The sequence below is a fragment of the Varroa jacobsoni genome, unplaced genomic scaffold, assembly GCF_002532875.2.
Source record: "Varroa jacobsoni isolate VJ856 unplaced genomic scaffold, vjacob_1.0 scaffold_568, whole genome shotgun sequence".
Lineage (NCBI taxonomy): Eukaryota > Metazoa > Arthropoda > Arachnida > Mesostigmata > Varroidae > Varroa > Varroa jacobsoni.
Window position 1 is genome coordinate 319,106 of NW_019213470.1, and position 21,392 is coordinate 340,497.

A 21,392-nucleotide genomic window follows, 5' to 3' on the forward strand; every position below is an offset into this window, starting at 1 on the left:
GAAATGGAAGGACCAATTGGTCTCAGCTGAGTCAAGCACCTAAACTTATAGAGTAAGCAGTCGATTTCACAGCTATATAGGCCTACGTTTAGAAGAAACCTCAAGCATTCATGAAGCTACAGGTGCCTCGTAGAAGCGTGATGAAACCATATCCACAATAACAGATCGTTCAACGCAGGAAATATATCACAAGAGACGTTTGCAAGCATTTTGTGTTTCCGTGATAATATTGCCGGAAGCGTATTCAGGCGTTTTTCGGAAAGTGACTGACTAAGCAGGTATCGCTTAGTCCCGCCGTTGCGCAAAAAAAATTCGTCAAATGTTGTATCATCATAGGGGTTTTATAGAGCCGCCAATGTGTTTAAATAATTAATGCTGTTCTTGCCATTACGACCAATACACATGCCGTGTGCATGGATGTAAAGTCTTAAACTAGAAGCCGATATTGCGGTATGTAATATAAAACTTAAAGGGAGGGAGACTATAAGATCGATAGCTGACAATGATTGAAGAATTGACATAAACATACGCAAAGACCTAATACAGAAGATATTTTCAAGTCTTCTTCCGTACAAAATGGTTATGCTTTAAGCGAAGAAACAATAAAGGAATCGCAGGAACCATTGCTGGCCTAGCCACTATCCAGAAACTTTTGAACTTCTATTGAAAGTAAAACAAAATTTTCAGCCAATGCTCAAGTTGCTTGATTGTTATATTCACTGAAAAAAAGATAATATGCCGCCATACTTGTTTTAGAGAAGTTACGAAAGAAAATTATTTTAATGTTCCGAAGCTTTTGGTGAAATTGTGAGTGGCTACTGAGTTGAATGAATGGTGGGCTCTATGCACTTCACCAAAGTGACGCACCTTCTTATTGAAGAAAATCAGTGAGGAATTAGCATAGAAACACATTTATCTCCCACTAAGATTCAAGTTACATGTAGTCCTACAGTATTATAGTGAATAATACAGCCTATAGAATAGGGTTCACATAGGAGGTTTTTTAAATCAAGGTGCGTTATCTTCAACGACCATTGGGCCTACGAGTATCCACAATTAATACTATATACAATATGATCTCTTGACCAACTAGTTACTTTTATACTTTATTTGAAACAACTTTATGACTTTAAGATTTCGACACGGTTTTATTTATATAGATTGCTAAAGCCATCCATGTTGTGAACCATCCTACCGTTGTTACAATAATCAGTTAATATGAAGCAGAAGATGAAAGATGTTTTTAAAGAACCTAATCCTCCTATTTGACCCAAAGGACCTTCTTGAAAATTCTTAAATATAAACATACTGACTCAATTGCCCACGGAAAGCCACTATAACGGTCTTTGTCTTGATGCAAATATACAACGCGATTGTCTTTGTAAATTTTCAAGTTTGGGGTACCTTTTTCCTATATGTTATATCCTGTACATGACACACAGCATGTGCAATGTATAGATAAATATCAGAGAATTTTTAAATCTAGTTACATACATTTGGCATGTTGCTAAATGTAAGAAGATTCCTTTAAATTGGTAAGGCGGGGTAACGCCTTTAGAGGGGTTAGTAATAGACGGGTATATTTCAAATGCATCGTAGAAACGTTTTGATGGTAAAGCTAAAGTAAGGTGGAGTGTTACGGTTCGGCGGTCGACAATTGGACATTGATCGCGCTCGTCAGAGTTGGAATTGACCATGATGTAAAACATTCTCGTCATCGGTTTTGCTACAATGTTTGTTGAGATTTTTAAGTTTTACCCACGAATACAGGACACGAGTGAGCCGTAAGTTGCTTTCGATGATTGCTAATGCCTGCACGGGATCAGATGTATCATTGAGTTGCGTAGACTGCCTGAACAAAGTTTAAATATAAATTGTGCTTAATGTGTAACACTCAAGGTGGGCGTCTAAGTATAATTGCGTATTTGTTATTTTTATGGTACCTAAAATAAGGCCAGTCCAGTACGCGACTCACACGATCTGTCACCCTAATAGATGAATGCACGAATCTGCCATGAGTTGTCTCGTACATGTACGTGTTCGGTTCCAAACGTGTTGAAAAACGTCGTCGAAGGCAGTTCTGAATTTGGGTCAACGGGAATGAATTTGCAGAAGTTGCGATCGCATTGGATATAAAAAATACACATACTGTAACAACTATATCTCAATACCAGCCCAAGCGAGTATCAGCTCTATCATGTCATCGTTCTTCTACGCTCGGCATGCATCTGAATGATGAATGCGTCGAAAGGCCTAGAGTCAATGGCAAAGCGTGGGAAAGTAAGTGGAACTTAATTAATAATATCTAAAAATGTATGATGTTGCTCACCGCATAATGTTACAGTAACGAAACAGTCCTGGCCAGCTTATGACCTTCAACTCAGGAGTGATTGCTTCGTAATCAGCTTTTTTATTTGAACACTACACCCAACTAATAACAAATTATTGCTAATAAGCAGATTAGATTATACGTACGCAGGGTAAACATCAACTTCAAGTTATCATACCTTCGTTAGCAATATAAACAGAATATGAGGAGGTCCAACCATCAGTGAGGCTAAAATCACCTACTCAAGTATTTCAAAGTAAGTGACTTGTGTCAGATCTCAGAACTTATCACAAGTAGATCAACTAATAATCCAGTAAAAAAAGCTACTCATAGGTTACGCAGTGGTGTGTGAATTATACATGACGCCTACAGCGATGCCGTAGATAGCAACAACTAGGCAAACAGAGCTCCGAGTACAATCGTTTTTTTTTTGTTTGTTTCTATATTTTATTAGTTAGTTGTCATTTGTTCATCATTTGTCCGTCTTCCGTAGTTGTTAACGAGTTTTTGCTAGATGAATACTCCTAAACCGGTTTATAGTCTGTTCCATTTTCGGTTACATATAACAATGAGTATGCAAGTTCTCATAAAGTTTCTTATTAAGTAGTGTTACATCTTCTTCATGGTTCTCATCGAACAGCGGAGGTTTATTGAAGTTATAGTGACCATCTGCAGCAGTCCATATCCTGTGCTATTTATTGTTAATCGTTTAAGCACGCGAATAGCGTTAGGCGTCTTTGGGGCTCCATTCGCAGATGACTCGTAGAGAGAAGGAAAGGATGTACGTATCGTTATTTGTTTTTCTTATAGCAGTGGAAGAGTATGGTTCCTCACACTGACATCGAGGTGTCGACTTCAGCCTGTTTATCGCTTACTAAGTCTGTTCATTTAGCAATAGCTCGTTTTTATAGGCGGCTTCGTAAACTTATTTGCCCAGTCTCATCCGGTCTTGCCCTACGGTTGGACATCACACTTAATCATTTTCACGAACCATCAAGAATTTTCTTGTATCGTAATAACACTGGCATTTCAAAGTATCTTCGAGAGAATAATACAATAGCATATTATATAATTTGCCCTCTACTTGTAGTTCTCAGTATGGACTTAGGTTTGTAGTGAAACTGAATGTCATTCTTAATCGTACGGTTGGACCACCTGCTAGGTAGCCACTGGATTGATCGTAAGCGCAAAACGGTTGCGATTAGCTTGAGTTACTTGCCCATAGCAGGTCAGTGGAAAATCTGTCTAGGTTCATTTAAAATGCACTCATTTGGCAAAGGCCAAGGTAAAAAGTAATAATACATTCAGAATTATATGAGATTTGGAGAGAAGCCGGCCACAATTTTTAGCGATAGACTGTCTTCGTTGAGGTACAAGAGAGAATATGCTAAACATGGAATTCTCTTCAGCCGCAGCACATAACCAGTTGGTTGAATCTGACCTGCATATACGCTGATAACATTATCCACGTACTAAATAGTTACGTCTAGATCATTTCATCTTTTTACATCATACCGATTAAGCCAATGCAGACCCGCCTAAGAAGCGCGATATTTCCCCTGTCTAACGGTATGACGCCGTTATTTGACAGGATTTCACGCATGTTCCGTAAAAAGATCGATATTGGTTAAGGCTAGTTTGGGTTGGCCTTCGAAACGAATTTTTCATTCGTGATATAAATTGCTTTAAATTGTAATTTCATAAGGATTAGCCGCTTTGAATAACAACTGTTAAAGTGGCTATCGGTAGTTGTCCTCTGTTTTTAATTATCTTCTTAGCGGCGTAAAGATAAATACAAACGCCGCCCTCCATCTATTCTTATGATGCCTATATGTTTGTAAACCCCTTGTACATAGCTTATAATACTAGTGTATTCAGACCGATAAGATTTAGATTTTCCTTTTACTCTAATATCATACTATCATAAATTTTTATGATTCTTGAGCAATTTCGAAGCGGCTATCAATTTCACATCGCACCGGATCGTATATATAAGCGTCAGCCGGATGCGACCGCAGATGAGTGACTACAGGTACTCACGGAGTCGTCTTACCTGCTGCTTGTTCGCCCCTTAGTCTAGGTGCCCTTGCTTGATTTCTGTATGTCGTCCATCTGGAAAATGCCCCACTGACACTTGGGCAAATACATGCAACGTCTGGCTGTTCTCTTCGTCACATGCGTAATTAGCTCGTTGCAGCATTCGTTCATTTCATTAGTTTTCTCAAACAGACAATGTCCCTGCATATCATCGTGGACTATTTAAACGGATCGCTATTTTTTGTTGCTTTTATTGGGTAACAAAGAAGTCACATGACACATGTATTTTGCTAATATACAGTTTATGATTTATATATTTATCATACACGATGCGGTTCGGACAATATACGGTGATGGCTCACAGTGATCATAATGGAAAAATACACAGGCGTCCGTGCAAGCATTTCATATATATATATATATATATATATATATATATATATATAAAAAATGGATATTAAGATGAAATAAAATTGGTGCCGAAAAAGACATCACCGCCGGTTCTCATCTGTTGCTGCTGACGCCCCCTGTTGACACGGGGAAGTCCATGGGCTTAATGGTAATAACAGCAACTTTAAAAATTAAGTTGCGCATAAATGAGGTTTTTAAATTCGTTCGCTTTTAATAATGCCCTCATATGCTTGCGGCAAGCATCATCCAAGACAGAGACGTCCAGTGACGTTTAAGCCACCTAACTTTGGTTAGGCGTTAGTTAAGAAAAAGTAGCAAAGGTCAGTTGATAGGTTGAAATCTACCAAATCTATCGGAATAACAGGACAAAAGCGCTTCTGAGTAGAACAGCATGTGTAGAGGGGTAAGTGCGATTTACGAATTTTCGTAATAGGCCGCAAATACGAGCGAACGAAGTAACTTAGGTGCTCTCTAATGGAATCACAAATTTATGTGAGGTTTACTCCTACTTGTTGAACTTCATGGTAGCTTCGCAATTTTCTGTCTGTTGAATAATCGGCAAGCACAACGACCACTAAAATATATCTATAGCTAGGCACCTACTTCTTTAAAAAAGAAGACTGTGTATGTGATATTAATAATAGTGATAGCCGTCGAGTGCACGACTTAAATAGCTTATCGCAGAATGACCCCGCCTAATATCGTTAAGCTATAGGCGAATAATGTTGATTCAACTCGTTATAACGAGCTAATGGCGTAGGGCCTTGAGCTCGTCAAATACCGGCCTTATCCTCGAGTATCATGTAATACGTTGTATATCTACCTAGTAATGTCTGGCCATTGAAACGGAGCCAATACATAAATGTAATATATGATTTCCTTGATCACAAGAACTTAACCTATTGAAGAGTACACCAGCCTCCCCAGGAATATTCATCATCAGTTGTTTGCATCGATGCGGGACGGTTGTCCCAGGGCATGTCAGCTTTCCCCACTTCACGGCCATAAATTTTACCTGGGGCATCGTGGCAATGCGCATGCACCTGCCGATGGGTCTGCACCTAAAAACATTAACGTAACAAAATTATACTCCAGATACTCATACTGTCTATTAAAAACACACTCTGCTCTACGAGTTACTGGAAATTTTTTCTCGTCTCGAGCACTACAGAAGTCTACGCTTATGAAGATGCCAAGGGACACGTGTATTTTGTCCTACTGGTAGCCATTCCGTTCCTATTATACTCGACACGCGGTTAAGCATTGCATGAGAAGTTTTACAAATTACTAAGAGGGGTTCTAACGATGTAAATATTGCCTATGAAACTCACTTTGCATTCTCGTACTTTACGCGATTTCTGTCGCCAGATTTCTCGCTCGAGCTCAGCCGGGATTGAATGTCGCTCTCGTACCTTTTCCAAGTATGATTCCATCGCTCTTGTCCCGGAATGTTCTTTGAAATCTAGCGGTTCTCTTCCAAACTGAAAGTAAGCAGCGTGCACATTAGCGCCATGGCAAAAAGACACAACAGTTATATATGTATATATATAGAAGTAGTACCTTGTCAAGACAATGTTCAGATGCTCCAAACTCATACAACAATGCAACAATGTCCTTTGTCTGTCGAGTTTCCTTTGTAGCGTAGGCGTAATGTAAAGCTGTGCGACGGTACTGTAACATATTTCAATCGGCAATTAGCAATTAAAGCTTTGTTGTTCTTTATTCATTGTAGTTACTTTTATAATTGTAGCTTCTCAAAACATATATAAACTACGGAAAGTGCTGGGTTTTAATGAAATACGTTCGTACTGAGTCATATATAAAGAAATCCCACGAAGGGACTCCCCTGTCTTTATGTGTATAGCCATCAATGTTGAACTGTAGTTATTTCCTACTAGTTATTTTTACAATGGTTTTGTTGTCTCACGACGATTTCAATAATAACTTTGGTGCCACTCCATTCATATTGCCAGTGGGGCTGTACGTACCTCATCGACAAGGATATCGATGCTTTCAAAGGGTTCCATTGCATTCAGAATTTCCACAACCATTAACTTGTTCTGAATGAAGACCAGACGGGTAATAGGTTACTTGATTGATTAAAGGATGCGAAGCAATAGGTAATTAACACAGGGTATATACTGGTAAGTCTGAAACAACAGCATCTCAACACCAATATAGAGAAAATGTTATAGCTAATTCAGTGATACTGTCTCGGCTTTTCTCCCTGAAAGTTTAATTTTGCTAACAAAGGTGGCAGGTTTACTCAAAGAAACCCGTTGAGCATATAATATCTAAATGGACAAGACGCTCAGTTATGCAGCCCAAGGAATATTGTCGACAGCTGGCAGATTCCGCGGTTGTGGTAATTGTTTTATGATCAAATTCAGAATTTGGCCTGAGCATAGCGATCAGGTTCTCGATATAGGCTCCGTCAAAATTTGTACTATTATTTTTTTCATGTATCCCGAATCAACCCACCCAGCCAGTAGTAGAGATTTCTTGTTATAGCTTATTAGCGGCTATAAAAAGGTATTTCTGCAAACTCTTCTATGGTTTCCAAGGTGGCGCGTATTCTCTGTTGTCTAAAATATGCGACATCAATAGATGCATAAATACACTAAATAATATAATTAGGAAACGAATTAAATTCTTATAAAAAAAAGGGTCGACGATTAATTGGTCAGTATCGGCCGATAAATAACTTCCATAACATCCTTATACCGTTAGAGGATAAGAGTGTTAAATTGAAATAAAAAAATTACATGGTATAAATGGGAAAAAGGTTCATTTTTAGCTCGGTTTATCCAATGAAACTAGAAGAAAGACGCTTGTACATGAAATAGAGCTACGCTCTTCATTAAGGAGAGCGTTTCTCCGTAACTGTTTACAGCTAAATCGAATTATATTTAAAAAAATATATACATATATATATATATATATATATATATATATATATATATATATATATATATATCGATTCATTCGTATTATGTACACAAATAGAAACTAAATAAGCAACCTAGTTCGATAATAGAAAGGGATGCGCAAAAAACAATTATTTTACTATCATTTAGTTTTATTGATATTACAATATCATAATACTGTCATAATACGGTGTTTATCGCGTACCTTATGGAGAACTGCTTTGTGAAGTAGAGGCAGTGCGTCTCCACAAACTCTAGCATTCCATAGAAGATCACAGCGAAATAGTTCAGGGTGTTCACCTTGGTATGCAGATAAGTCTGAAATCATCGATTTTGCCATGCGTAAATTATAAGAAGATCTTACGATATGCGTTGACTTTAAATGTTTTCTTCTCAATTGAGATATCCTACTGTTATCGCCGTAATGCTACTATTAAAAACATTTTTATATTATAATTGCCTTTCAAATAATAACAATTAATTAACGAATACATATAGATTCGGAAAGGAAATAATCGTTTGTGTGCTGCAGCGATGGCGCACGAACGACTAACATGGTGTCCTTTTAAACTGTAACAGAATATACGTTTTCTGATTACTTCTGATAAATTGGAAAATTGGTGTCTCTTAGCAGAGAAACTTCTAGAGATTGATTCTTTCTATTTGAAAGTACTTTTTCTACCTGTAGGGAGTCTGAAAATACCTTGAAACGACTTGATGTCCTGGTTAGAGATGGACTTGGACAAGTATTCAATCCATCCCCAATATTCCGGAAGAGCGCATAGGAAATCCTGCAACAAGCGTATCGGAACAATGCACGGATTCGAATCACCAAGAACATACGGTCAAGTACTCTAGAATTTTTAGAAGGGTCCATCAGAACACAGCACCATTGCAGCGGCGCTGCTCATTGCGATTTCTCTATTTCAATGGATGGATATTACGAACAGCTTAGGCGAAAGCTGGTCCTATATGTATTGGAAATTAAGCAGCGTTGATTTTTGCCATATACGTGCCTGAGCATCGGCAGGAAGTTGAGCTTCTTGGTCCGGTTCGACAAGCATAGTTAGCCTTGGATAGCCATGTAATGCTAATACTTGTCTCGCACGAGGCTCCCGGATCCAACGGCGTACGGTCGCGTCGATACGATCGCAATATGAATACAAGGCTAACTCGTTTGCCACATCCCATGCGGTTTGATTTTGCTATCAACGAAGATACGACAGAAAATATATTACCGTTACTTTTTTGACCTTTGGACAGGGGTCAGTGACAGTGACTGTTAGCGTACTACATACAGGAGCCTTAAACATAATTTTCCTGTGGTTGCCGTAGGCTAGGCAGTAAACGCATATAAGAGCAGGACATTATGCCATAGAATTATCGATTCATTGGCTCCGCATGTTCAAAGAATCTCTCAACTTGTTGAAGCAACAAAATACACTCACACAATAGCACACAATGATATTATATAGCGCAAATGAAACAGACGTTGTCTTATAGCAAAGCGCGTGGGCTGGAGCCCCCCGGAACTTCATTACTGTACTATTATTATATTACTATAATATTATCTTCCTCAGTTCAGTTAAACGAAAACCGCATTATATAAAAACGAAAAAGCTAGAGAATGTTTAATCTGCGAAAGCACTCACGCAATTACGCTGAGCAAGAACGAGGGGCCCGCTACGGTCTACGAGTAGACAGAAGGACTCTAGCGGAACGCAATTACGGACAGCTACCTCCAAAATTCCTTGGCTCTGCAACATATTGTGACAGTATATAATGTCAGAATTACTCATTGCATGAAATTAACTTTATCGACACGCACATGTATTTAGATGTAATCCTGGGTTTATCAGCTTTATGTTACCTTATAAAGGAGTTGCTGTAAAATCGATTCGCACATAGTTGTCTTCGATATTAGCGCATCAACCATTTCCGGCCTAAGCGATTCGTTCAAAGCGGTAAACAATACCGGGCACTCAACCTTAAATAAAGAAAAACATGTGGCTTAATTATGAGTGAACCCAGAGCATGCGGAATAGTCCTAAACTCTACTCCTAAAACCTCCCTTTATGACTTCTGTACGGCTGACGTTTGGAATCCGATATGCGGCGCTAGAGTCACAATGCTCAATTGTAAACATGAACATTTTAACCCAATGGCGAAAATCTGCTTGAAATCAGGTCTAGTGGTCTATTTCCATTTTACGCAAATATCGTGTAGATTTCCGCCGAAAAAAAATCAATTTTTCGCTGGAATTGTTAAATGTAGGTATGTGTTTCATATGCAAATATTGGCATAGTCATTAAGAGCACCGGTATCTCCTAGAGAAATAGAGACATCATACAGGTGCTTTACGAACATGCGATGTTAGCGTTACTCACCCCTTGGGGATCCGTCATAACCGTAAATAGTTGTGCTCCACATTCGACGAGAAGTCGGGCAATCTGGGCGTCACCATTTCGAATAGCGTAGTGAAGGACGGTCGCTCCTTGTCCCGCTAGATGACGCAGGTTTAGACGCAAAGTCGGAGTCGATTTACCCGACAATCCTTGTAATGTTGTTTTCACCTTACGCCCGTCTCGTGCCAATACGTGGTGAACCAGTTTCTAGTAGAGTATAAGAATAAAATACGACGTTTGTCAACGGGGGGAAACGTCCTAAAAATTTAGTGCTGTTAGTTAAATTCCTATACTGGCAGATCATAAATCGAGTGATGTAAAAAGGACGATAGAAACCCTAGTCTATGTCGCTGCGTGAGCCGATCGACAATTACGGCCAACTGTATCATCATCATCGTGCAGGGCGAAATGGACTAGCTCTCACTAATACATAATATCTCGCTCGATTACCATCGTAGGAGAAATTCCCGAGATGAGTTTGATAATCTGCTCGCTGCCCTGGCTCTCTGCTAACTGCTGCAGGGTCTGTCCGTACTGGAAGCGATGAAGTAATAAACCGTGCTTATTACTTGACTAGATGGATTTTGGTGGAATATCGGGAAAATCTTACCGCTTTTCCTTTTTCCACGTTACAGGATTGTGCATTTGATGCGCGTACATATTCTCTTTCAGCGTGTCTCATAGAGTGGATTACGTGGACGTAAAACAGAAGAGAGCATAGGTGTTCCCTTAAGATTGCGCGAAAAACCCTAATTTACGATGTGTATTGTCGTTCCGAGCAATTGAAATGAAAACTAACTATATATAGTTATTTCACATACCTTCAAGGTGTCCATCCTGACCCACAAATTTATTAACCTGCAATAGAAACCATAGATTTTTTAATAAAATAAAAACTGGCTTCAGTCGAATAAAAATACAAAATGACTAATTTCGTAAAACGAGTAACTGATCTATTTAACGCCATTTTATTGCTGTACCCAGAAATTCGTCCTTTTTAGACGGACAAGTATTTGTAGCCTTGACATAAAACGCGTAGCATTAGTAAGGAATTGTGAGGGTCTTTTTTTATTTCTATTCTATAAGAAACATCCCGAACGACATGACGTCGTACCAAAGTTTTTTTAGGCTTATAGCTCGTAAATATTCGCATTTATTTTAGTAGTTAAAGTGCTTTTTTATATCTGTGTCAAATGAATTAGTTGCCACCCCTCGAATGATGGCCCACTAAGAAGGGTGTGGGTGTATATGATTCCGACCTTTATGTTTATCATAAAAAACTGAGCTCGAGGCGACTTTTTACCTGCGAACGTCGGCAATGTTTCCACTATGAACGGCGATCCACATTCCGGGTTGAAATTGTCTGATGATATTTTTCATCTCAGGAGTTATCCACTTTAGTTGCACCTGTAATAGGTTTACTCGAATAATTTGAAAAATCCTCAGGTTACTCGACTCTACAAAATATCTGTATTATCGTTATGTGTACGCAGCGGAGTAAAAATAGCAATTTTTTGTGGCTTACAAACCTCTTTAAGCTGTAGTAGATCCGTTGAGCACTGCAGGAGAGTGCGTAGAGCGGTCACGTTACAATTCGATATGGCTGCTACTAAGGGAGGTAGATAATATGGCTGACATCTTGATGCTGGGTCGGAGTTCGGATCAACCCCAAAGTCAACCAACATTAGAATAAAATCGCGGATAGCTGAAGAGCTCGTTGGCGTATCTTTAAGGAGGCACACCTCCTGGAGCAAGCCGAGGTTCTATAAAACGAACATGGATCTATGTCACTTTTTCCTATTCAATTGGTTCCCACTCATTGGTTCATCTTATATTTATTAGCGCAACTTTGTGCGAGTCTAATATTTGAAGATGCATGTTGCAGTGTACTGGAAGCACGAACAAGCCCTGTTTATCAGGCCCTGCAGCCCTGCAGACCAGCGGGAAGGTATGTCACCCTTGTAAAAGATCGACAAATATACCTCGTGGAAATTAGCAACGTAACACAGTCTATTATTAAAGCAAACTTATTTAATTTAAGCCTAGCATCGAAACGGACGATTACGAATTAGCTAGGAACATCTGACTTCATTCCCACTTCACGAAGTTGAAATCGAGTGCATAGTTTAATATTGATTAGAATACTAAACGCCGCTACTTGGCGTATTCTACTTAGCATATACTCGCTTAATACCAAATTGGGTCTAGCCGTTAGGTCACAGCGATATATAAACATGTATCATCAAATTTACATGCAAATCTATTGTAACCGATAGTACAGGTAATTACTTTGAAATTATCTCTTTTTTACTCTTAGTGGTTTAACTAGTTATTCATTGCCGCCCTACCTCTACGATTCGCTCAATGTGTGAGAATCGAATAAAACACTGTCATATTTATTAAAGAAATTTATTTAATTTTGAAAAATTACACTAATGAGTTTCTGCGCCCCCTTACCGTCGAGATGCGACAGCACACGATATGTGTGATAGTATAAAGAAACAGCTTGTCTATAAAATATAAAATATCATGATCCGAAAGTACAAAGTTCTTTACTTGATTTTTCTGCTTCGCTTCAAACGAAATTAGCTTTTACAGTATTAGGTGATATCTGTATCTTTTCGCCCGTTTACGCCTACTCCCTGTAACGTAACCCTTTTCCCACTATCATCTGCCTTCAATAAAAGGTTTTTCCTCTAATCAACGCAGGACATACATGAATACTATATTAGGAAATAGCATATAGACCTATAGTAAACTTTTCATTTTGTTAAATACTAAAAAATTACGTTAAAATTAGTTGAACTCTTCGCAAAGTGCTGATTGTGTCGAAGGGTGTCTACTGATGATACGAAACTATAAAGCCAAGCAGTTCTGAATACAAACTAATCTGTTATTAGGTATGCATGGTATATAGTCAAATATACAGGTTCTGTTTCTAATCAATTGCCCGCCCAAAGAATTGTACAGTAAAGAGTAACGGTTGTCTCCTAAACAACTGTTGATTTGTCGAACCTGGTAATTCCCTTCAGGGAGTTCGTCCAAGAGACGTCTCACTTTTTTAACGTCCAATGAGCGAATGCATCGTCGCAAGTCTTCCTGTAAAGTATAGCAATAAATATAGATTAATGGATGTCATCACTTAATAATCTAATTAGTACGACCTTAATAACATATCTGCTTTATTTATTTTAACTTTAATTTCCGGACCCCCATGTCAATATGTTTTACCATTCGATTTGTGTGTCTAATTAAATCGTTAATTTAAAATTTGAACTCACTGCTCATTCAGGTTCATCTCATGACATGAAATACCCTTGCATGTCAAAATGAAGATATTTCAATTCATTTTAATGATGTAAACTTTGAAGAAATTCATGTCTGAGGCTTCCGGCTATTACTTGTCGACCGCAATTGTTTGGAGACCATCTGCAAACTCTGCGTCTTAACTATTAAATGTCAATGTTCGATTGATAAAAAAAAAAGTATTGATCGTTTTTCTAGCTAGATGGTCTTCGTCTGGGGTAGTGTGGGGTAGCACAAAATTTGACAACAATACATGTAATGACATTGTTGGAATGATTTATTGAGGCTTACGATGTAGCGCCTTGACAATGAATGGAGTTTCTTTTGCCCTCAAAATGTTCAACGTAAAAGACTGAGCGGTCACCTAATTACAGACGGAGTCAGTGATATTATAGTCATGCCATTGCCGAGGAACTAATTATTCATCACAAAATAATTTTGAATTATTTAAAGAAAGCTAGCTATATATATATATATATTATAAGAAAGTTCAATACAATACAAACTGACGCAAAAAAATATATACTCGATCTATCGTATCTATGAAACTTTACGAAAGTACGACCAAATCGGAGCCATTTCTAAAACCAAAGACATGGTATGTGTTTTGATACGAACCAAAAGGAATCGTGCATTATGGAATGCTGACGCTTGGAAAATGACCGATTTGGGTTCCATTGTCAATAACTAACAAAACTAACTAACTAACAATAGGCCATTGTGAAAAATTGAAACTAGTGAACGAAAAAGGTGTTGTTTTCCGTCGTGAAAACGCCTGACCACATATATCGGTGCCTGCCGAAATAATCGATAGGACTTGAATAGAAAACTTCTTAATGATATCAATTTAGTTTCAACAAAAAGATACAAATATATTTTCTCACAAACCACAGAAGTTCTACAGTGATAGGGTTATGGTGCTAATAGAAAATGGCAAACGGTCATGAATCAAAACGGTTTAGCAATCTTATTGCGAAATATTAAAAAAAATTCCTTTCATTTTTAAGTTAAAAGGGCCCATTCTTTCTAATAACCCAGTACTACTGATGTTCATATATATTACTCGTTTGTATATTCGCTGGTACGGAACAAGCCAAACATCGCTACTGCGATACGGGCCCACCACTGGAGTTATTATTAAAAGGTCAATGATTATTCCGATTCGGAAATTAGCCAAGAAAAGGAAAAGCAATTTAAAAACATTTATACATTTGCTTGATGATGAAGATTCGAGCTTATATATTGGTAACTTTTAAACAAAAATGAAAGCTCATTCACTAAATAGGACACTATTTTTACGCTCATTCAAATGCAAAAACACACATTTGGGTATAATAAAAAAGACACTACTGCTTGGCAATCTTTTTTCACAGCCAGCATGCTTCCAATAAACACACACACACACATACACATCGGTCTGTACATGCACGAAATTGAGAGTTAAGCTTTTTTTTTTAGTATTATTTGCACGCACCACTGCTCCAGTCATCATGTGCGGTAATAATCCAGCGCCTAAACTCGAAGTTTGTCTTCTTCAGGTCGCCGATTCCGTTGAACCAATAAGAAGCCCAAATAAAACCTAGATTTGCAACTGATGATAACTGTTAGACTACCACTTGCACAACATATAGCGAAGTGAAGGGAACGGAAACAATGCCAACCAATCCAAACGAGTTTGCCGCCTTTTCATTGAGATGGTACTCGTCGAGTCTCTGTTGAAATCATTAGCACTTTTCTGTTGTTCTCAACGAAACAACGACAAAGACGCGAGTACATCTGAAGTGATGGCCGTACAGCCTTTGAGAGGAGCTTTCTTCTAGTCCTTAACATGTTGCCCTGCGTGTTCCTTTTGCTCCTGGTCACTCTCGTCCGAGTATGAGGAGTCAGGAGTCTAAAATTCCAAGGAATCCGGAGAAGCAGTGTGTGCACGGCGGAATGAGTTTATTTTAGGTTATGACCAGCGTGCAGCCGACATTCAGCAGTTGAGGGGCCCCATCATCTAATTCGCTTTTGTCCATTCCACCTCGTCCCATCAGCGTTGCACTCGGGGCGTCTGGCAATCCTTTATAGCCCCTCGCCCATCGTACCGCTGCTCTTCTGAAATCCGCCGCTGAATCGCTCCCTGTTGGTGTCAGCTTGCCTCTCAGGCTCAGAACGTCGGCGATTTTCGATAAAACGACACAGAGGGCGCTGCTGAGGATAGTGATCAGGACATTTCTGACTACAGCGGTCCTTCCCGTAGCTCAAAAACGCTGTCTTCTCTATTTAAGTTCTGTGTCAGTTATACAGAATGAGAAAAAAGCCTGAAACTACGAGCTTGACAGATCTGTGAACCTGATATGGATTGACACGCAGTCAAGGTCCTTTATAAGGAATTACACCTAAGTAAAAAGTAAGAGTGGTTTCTTGCGTTGTAGGAAACATGCGTATTTTGAAGTGAATGTTGATGTGGATTAATTACTGGATTATAAAAGAACATTGCCTTTACCCTAGAAATCAGGCTGGTTCTTGATAGTTATTTTGGAAACGTCAATTTCAAAGCTCTCCTAAAAAGCCGAATCCTCTAGCCAGTTTTGTCTTCGAGATGAATGAACCGAAAAATAAGTTTTATCAACGACACAATATTATTAAATCATAATGACGGAATGACCTCAGAAACGTATATACCAGCATAAAAACCACATTTGATCACTGATATATACAAAACTTCGCAAGTTAGGGCATTATCTTCGTAAAAATGACAGTTAACTTCTATTTAATTGCTCGATATCAATAAATAGAAAGCTACAATAACATTTTTAGTAAGCACAATATTTTATTTACGAAATATAGGTACACATGATTTCGCTATTAATATTGGTCTTAAAAAAGTTGACGTAACCGTATAATTTTGCTTATCTCAGTCATATCTTGTTAGGTTTATATATATATACTGGTGATAATTGATGTATTATTAAGCTGTAGATTCATGTGAGACTGTCTAGAGCATTTCGTATTTCCTTCCGCGAGCTAAAGATATATCCTTTGCTCTGATAAGAAAAAAAATTGCAGCCTTATATTTATGCTTATTAAACGCCCTCAGGCAACCGATTCACGACTAACTATACGCCGTCAGCTGGTCTCTGGGCAGACAGCCACCGCTCTGTTTAGTTAGCTTTTTTTAGAACATTTTATAGTTTATTGGTATAGTTTACTCTTTTGATAAGTGTAGTTAAGTATAGTGGACTTGTTGTGCAAGTGTGATAGAAGCTTAATATATAGAACTTAAACCTCAGACACACGTAAATGTTCATGTTAGTGATGTCGATGAGGAAAAAACTGATCAATAACGGTTTCATTTGGTGGGATCAAAAGTGAAATCTTTTGCTTGAATGAAATTTGGCATTCGAGTAGACAATAAGGTGAGTTAGGCACAGTTTTTTAATGTTGCTTTTTCGCTATTCATGCATTAGTTCGACGTTTTCAACGCACTTACAAACTCATGATACTAAGGATGTTAAAAAAAGGGAGTTTAAATTCTTGATTTTTGCCAGCCTTAGGTAAATTCTGTTGATAACCAAACATGGTAACCTACTGCCTCATGCTCAGTAGATTGCTGGCACAAGTTGAATAATAGGTCTGGTACCAATATTCGTAAGTGGTGACATGACGAAGTAATATCTGCAAGTAGTAAAGCTTAATATCATCAACTGAGTATAAATAATACGTTTAGCATCTGATAATATATTATTTTGTCGTAGCCAGAGGTTTTAACAATAGTTTGTAAAAAATCACTATTCGATGAGAGCATAATGTTTTATCGAGTAAGTTTTATTTCCATTGGTTTAACGCTCGATAAAGATTATTTGCTGTTACTTTTTGGCTGCCCGACCAGTTATAGGGTTGCCAGTTATCCCCAGTCATATACGGTCAAATCATGTGAACATTCATAACCCAGAGAGATCTTTTGTATCTGGCAATCTATTAAGACTAACATACTTTACGGGGAGTTATTGCAGATCTATTCTTCTCTGCCCTGTACAGACCTACTGGTTTTCGGTGTCACAGTCTAATTAACAGGAAATACCAATGCATAGGGTTTCTAATACTATAATGGTCATAAGGGTGCCAACTATCTACGAAAATACCTGCTGCAAAGTACCTTTCTGCCCCCGGAGAAATTTTCCATACATGGATAGTGAGAAACCTCTAGAGAAAAAAAAAGCAGCCATTTAGTTCTAACCGAGGGGGCATTAAGACGTTATTCATATGCTAGAAGATCTCGAAGAAATTCAGAACTTGAGTAGTCCGAAAAGACAGAACTGCTTCAATAATCCTAAATATTTCAAATCGTATTAGACACTCAAATCTTTTTAACTGAGTTATAAGTAGCTTCTGTTGCTGTTATAGAGCGAATCACTTTCTCATAGCACAGACTTTTCACGGGCTCTCAATGCATGTTGTTATGCTATGCTAAAAAAAAAAACATAAAAAAAATATTATTATGCTAAATGTCATCTAGAGACCGTGAGTTACAACAGTTAAACTGCCTGAGAATACCACGCCTTATTAATTTACATACCAACCAATAGCATTTGGCTTTAGCCTAAAATTTTCTTAATGTATCTTTTACTTAGTATAACTACTGGCAATAGTGGATAAAGCAAGCGTTCCAAGCAGTACCAAAAGCTAGATTGACCTCGTGCGATGCCATATACGCTGTAATGGCTGAAAAGCAAAACTGACGTTGTCACAATAAGTACAATTAAAAGAAAAATGTAATCCCACCCAGTTAAATATATTTGCTATTAAAGTTAAATATATAAAAGGGTTTGATCAAATGACAACATATTGGCGTATCACATGTTTACCTAGTAATAACAACAATTGATCATAACTTATGCAGCTCTGGATAACCAGCGTTGTGATGTTATCTATCTACGCATTTTTTTTGTACATAAGTCGCTTCTTGTTCTATCTTTTTTTCGCCTGCTCAAATATACGCTTTCCCAACTAAAAGTCTTGTTTCTCCGATGGTCGGGTCGCCACATATATCTCTACCACATTTACCCGCTTACATATGCATTAAAAAATCTTCCTAATGACCAATTGACTGTGATACAACTAGGGATATCCGAACAGTCTTAATATTGGAATAGCCCGCTTTTATGTTATTTGCTTACTTATAGAGATTGCTTGAGCACTCTCGTTGTATGCGAATTTTCTTATATATATGCCGCTTTACTTACCAGCATTGACTTAATAAAGTGTATGATAACGAAATATCAATAAAATGGATAATATTATTCGGCTTAAAAGCAAGTCATTTCGGGGTCTTTATGATTTCGGCACAGGCTGCGCAGAGGAGACGATTAGGTATGTCGGGGAGACTGACCGGATTAGATTCATGGTGTATGCGTGATATCTATATTCTTCAAATAACGTATATTCGCCGATATTCATGGCTAGTTAATTTTTGTTCATGACATAGACAAAATGAACAAAGAAAATTACATTAAAAAGTGGGCAACATTTTATAATCAAACGAATATGCTTTTACTAGTGACCAGCCATTTTATTTATTTATATATATATATATATTCGAATGCTAAATAAAAATCAACTACGAGAATGTTTGGCAACTCTACTTGACCGGTTCAAGCTTCGTTGTTGTTGTTGATCTTTTAGATTGCATCCCAAATAACACATGAAAAACATGCCGAAAGGCACTTGCTGGTTTCCCCTCAAGTCGAAATCCGCCCAACGATGCTTGGTAACAACGGGGTTGGTTACAACGGCGGTACAAGACGCGGAAACTCAATACCGATAATCGTACTTGTCTAATTTATCATTGTGACTTTAGGCCGCTTAGATATATATGTGTAAGAGACCTACAAAGCCTTTACATTGACGCTTGTCATCTTGTTTCATTTGCATTTTACAGTTTTATAAATAAAATAAAATATGTACGGTTAACAGAGATCGAAACCTGACAAAACAATTTGGCCCAACCTGTATGATAACGAAATTTAGCAGGGTTAAAGGATATAAGAAAGCTTTGTACCTTTTACAGCATGAATCGCCTTGAAACGATCAAAATCGTTAAAAACACTATCAGGTATCTCAAAAGTAGAGTGAATTGTATATTACCAGACTTCAGATCACACGAGACCATTGCGTTAATAGTTATATATTTCTTATCTTCGACAAGTGCTACGTAAATATGTGTTTATTACAGTATTTCTACGGCTACTTACAGGGGTAGCAAATCGCTGCCATTTTTACAGGTTACTTTAGAAGTCTACAAGCATGTTTTGTCCACACACGTTCAATATATTAAACACGTATATTGACAGGGCTAAAAATCAATACACCTTTGTGCTCATAACGGTTAAGGCATTTTCGCGTATTGGCCTTTTAAGCTATTTCGTTTCTGATTTCGATATATAATTGATTTTAGGCAGCAAACGTTTTAGTCCTAATTCTAAGTAGAGTCTTAGGATTTAATTTTAAATTATAATCGAATGTTTTTTATAAACCTAATTTAAATGCTTCCCATATTGTCCCCACTTTTTCCTATTTGTACGATTTTTTTGTGTATCCTCCTATAAAGCTCTGTGCTGCTGTCCGCCTCGGTAGCGCAGTAGGCAGCGCGTCAGTCTCATAATCTGAAGGTCGTGAGTTCGATCCTCACCCGGGGCACGTGGCGGAAATATTTTCCTACCAAAATTTGTTGAATAGAGAAATACAGTAGGCCGCGTAAGGTAATTTGTTACGGCATATTTTCATGCACCGAATTGTAGTTTCAGTCATCCCTTCATATGTTTTCATCTTCTGTTATGTAAAATATATTCATATAATTTATTTTTCGGTGAAACAAAATTTTATTATTTTTCCGCAAAAAGATTAATAATTAGATAATAAGTAGAGTAAAATTATTGTCATATAACGTTTCGCTTACGTTGCTAAACAATTCACGGCGTGGCAGATCTTTTGACGTTCTGCTTTGTGTTAGATGTGACTAGAGTGCCTTTTGCAGACTTCGCATCACGCCTGTTATACCATTAAACGCACCTTATCTTACCTGTGTAAAGATAAATTAATTGTAATAAAGGTACCGTCGGATAGCGCCTAGATATTCTGTAACAAATACAACCCAGCAGTGTCTTGCACAATATAGTTTAATACAGTTTTTTATGCAGCACATATTTAGTATGTTTATTCTTGCAATACAAGTTTAGTAACTCATTCATGCACACAATAATTTTTACGGAAATTTTTGTATATGTGATGAGATATCAGCACGAACGTGTTTCTGACCTCTATGCTATTTTTGAATAGTGGTGTGATGTTGCGTAAGAAGAAGCTGCTGGCCTTTGCTTGCGACCGACCAAATGAACGTTATGCTCTACTGGAAAGAACAAACTTTGTGTTCTTTAACGGTAGGAACAGTTATACAGTCGGCTCCATTTTCCGCGTAAAAGAGAGCTTAAGCGACCTACAAAAAAAAATCAGCCTGGATCGTGCCCTCTTATGGGTCGTACTGGATCGGATCAGCCCGCGCAACTCAACTTCTAATAGAATGGATAGATCATTAACACTACCGCGTCTTTTTCCCATTGCAAAGATATATTGTTTACAATCAGTACCCTAATTATGCTGTAACTTCAACGCATTGATAGATTCTGGCAACAGTTCAAAAGCTAAATTGTGTAAGGATAGATTGTCTTAAAGCAGTCGTAGAAGACGGCGAAATCAATGATCTCACTCGAGCGCTGTCAACAATCAGTTGAGCGCGCTGTTAATGAATAGCATTATTACACTTGACACTTTTTGTAGCGGCACTGCTCGACTAAAATATTGGACATTTCATTTTGCCGAACTTATATTGATTATTGTACACATTTTGCCAAACCTGTGGATAAAAGCTATACGTGAACCACAACGAAAGCATAATGAGCTTAGACTGAATTTTCAAGGTAGATATTAATGAAAAGA

At 37.9% G+C, this 21,392-nt stretch overlaps 1 protein-coding gene and 1 non-coding gene across 3 annotated transcripts; one reads left to right on the forward strand and one right to left on the reverse strand.

Annotated features, from left to right (window-relative positions):
• Nucleotides 1-1,073: 1,073 nt before the first annotated feature.
• Nucleotides 1,074-15,529, reverse strand: LOC111261558 (uncharacterized). Of its 2 annotated transcripts, XM_022835151.2 has the most exons (16): nt 14,890-15,529; nt 13,125-13,208; nt 11,639-11,872; nt 11,413-11,516; nt 10,931-10,967; nt 10,560-10,643; nt 10,092-10,316; nt 9,575-9,691; nt 9,357-9,461; nt 8,721-8,909; nt 8,408-8,495; nt 7,910-8,022; nt 6,766-6,837; nt 6,338-6,448; nt 6,109-6,258; nt 1,074-5,838 (listed from the first exon to the last, which is right to left on the reverse strand). In XM_022835151.2, the coding sequence occupies exons 1-16, from the start codon at nt 14,905-14,907 to the stop codon at nt 5,677-5,679; spliced, it is 1,893 nt and encodes a 630-aa protein (XP_022690886.1). In that variant the 5' UTR covers nt 14,908-15,529; the 3' UTR covers nt 1,074-5,676. The 2 variants fall into 2 exon arrangements, with proteins under 2 accessions (XP_022690886.1, XP_022690887.1); XM_022835152.2 differs by lacking the exon at nt 10,560-10,643.
• A 4,494-nt stretch (nt 15,530-20,023) lies between these two features.
• TRNAM-CAU (transfer RNA methionine (anticodon CAU)) lies at nt 20,024-20,096 on the forward strand. The gene has a single exon. It is a non-coding gene; the product is annotated as a tRNA-Met (tRNA).
• Nucleotides 20,097-21,392: the final 1,296 nt, after the last annotated feature.

Bases quoted from the DNA above. Each gene is read 5' to 3' on its own strand.
- LOC111261558 (XM_022835151.2), bottom strand. The intron at 8,496-8,720 runs GCACGTATATGG...CGCTTGTTGCAG, and splicing joins AACTTCCTGCCGATGCTCAG to GATTTCCTATGCGCTCTTCC. The intron at 8,023-8,407 runs GTATTTTCAGAC...CGATGATTTCAG, and splicing joins GGACATCAAGTCGTTTCAAG to ACTTATCTGCATACCAAGGT.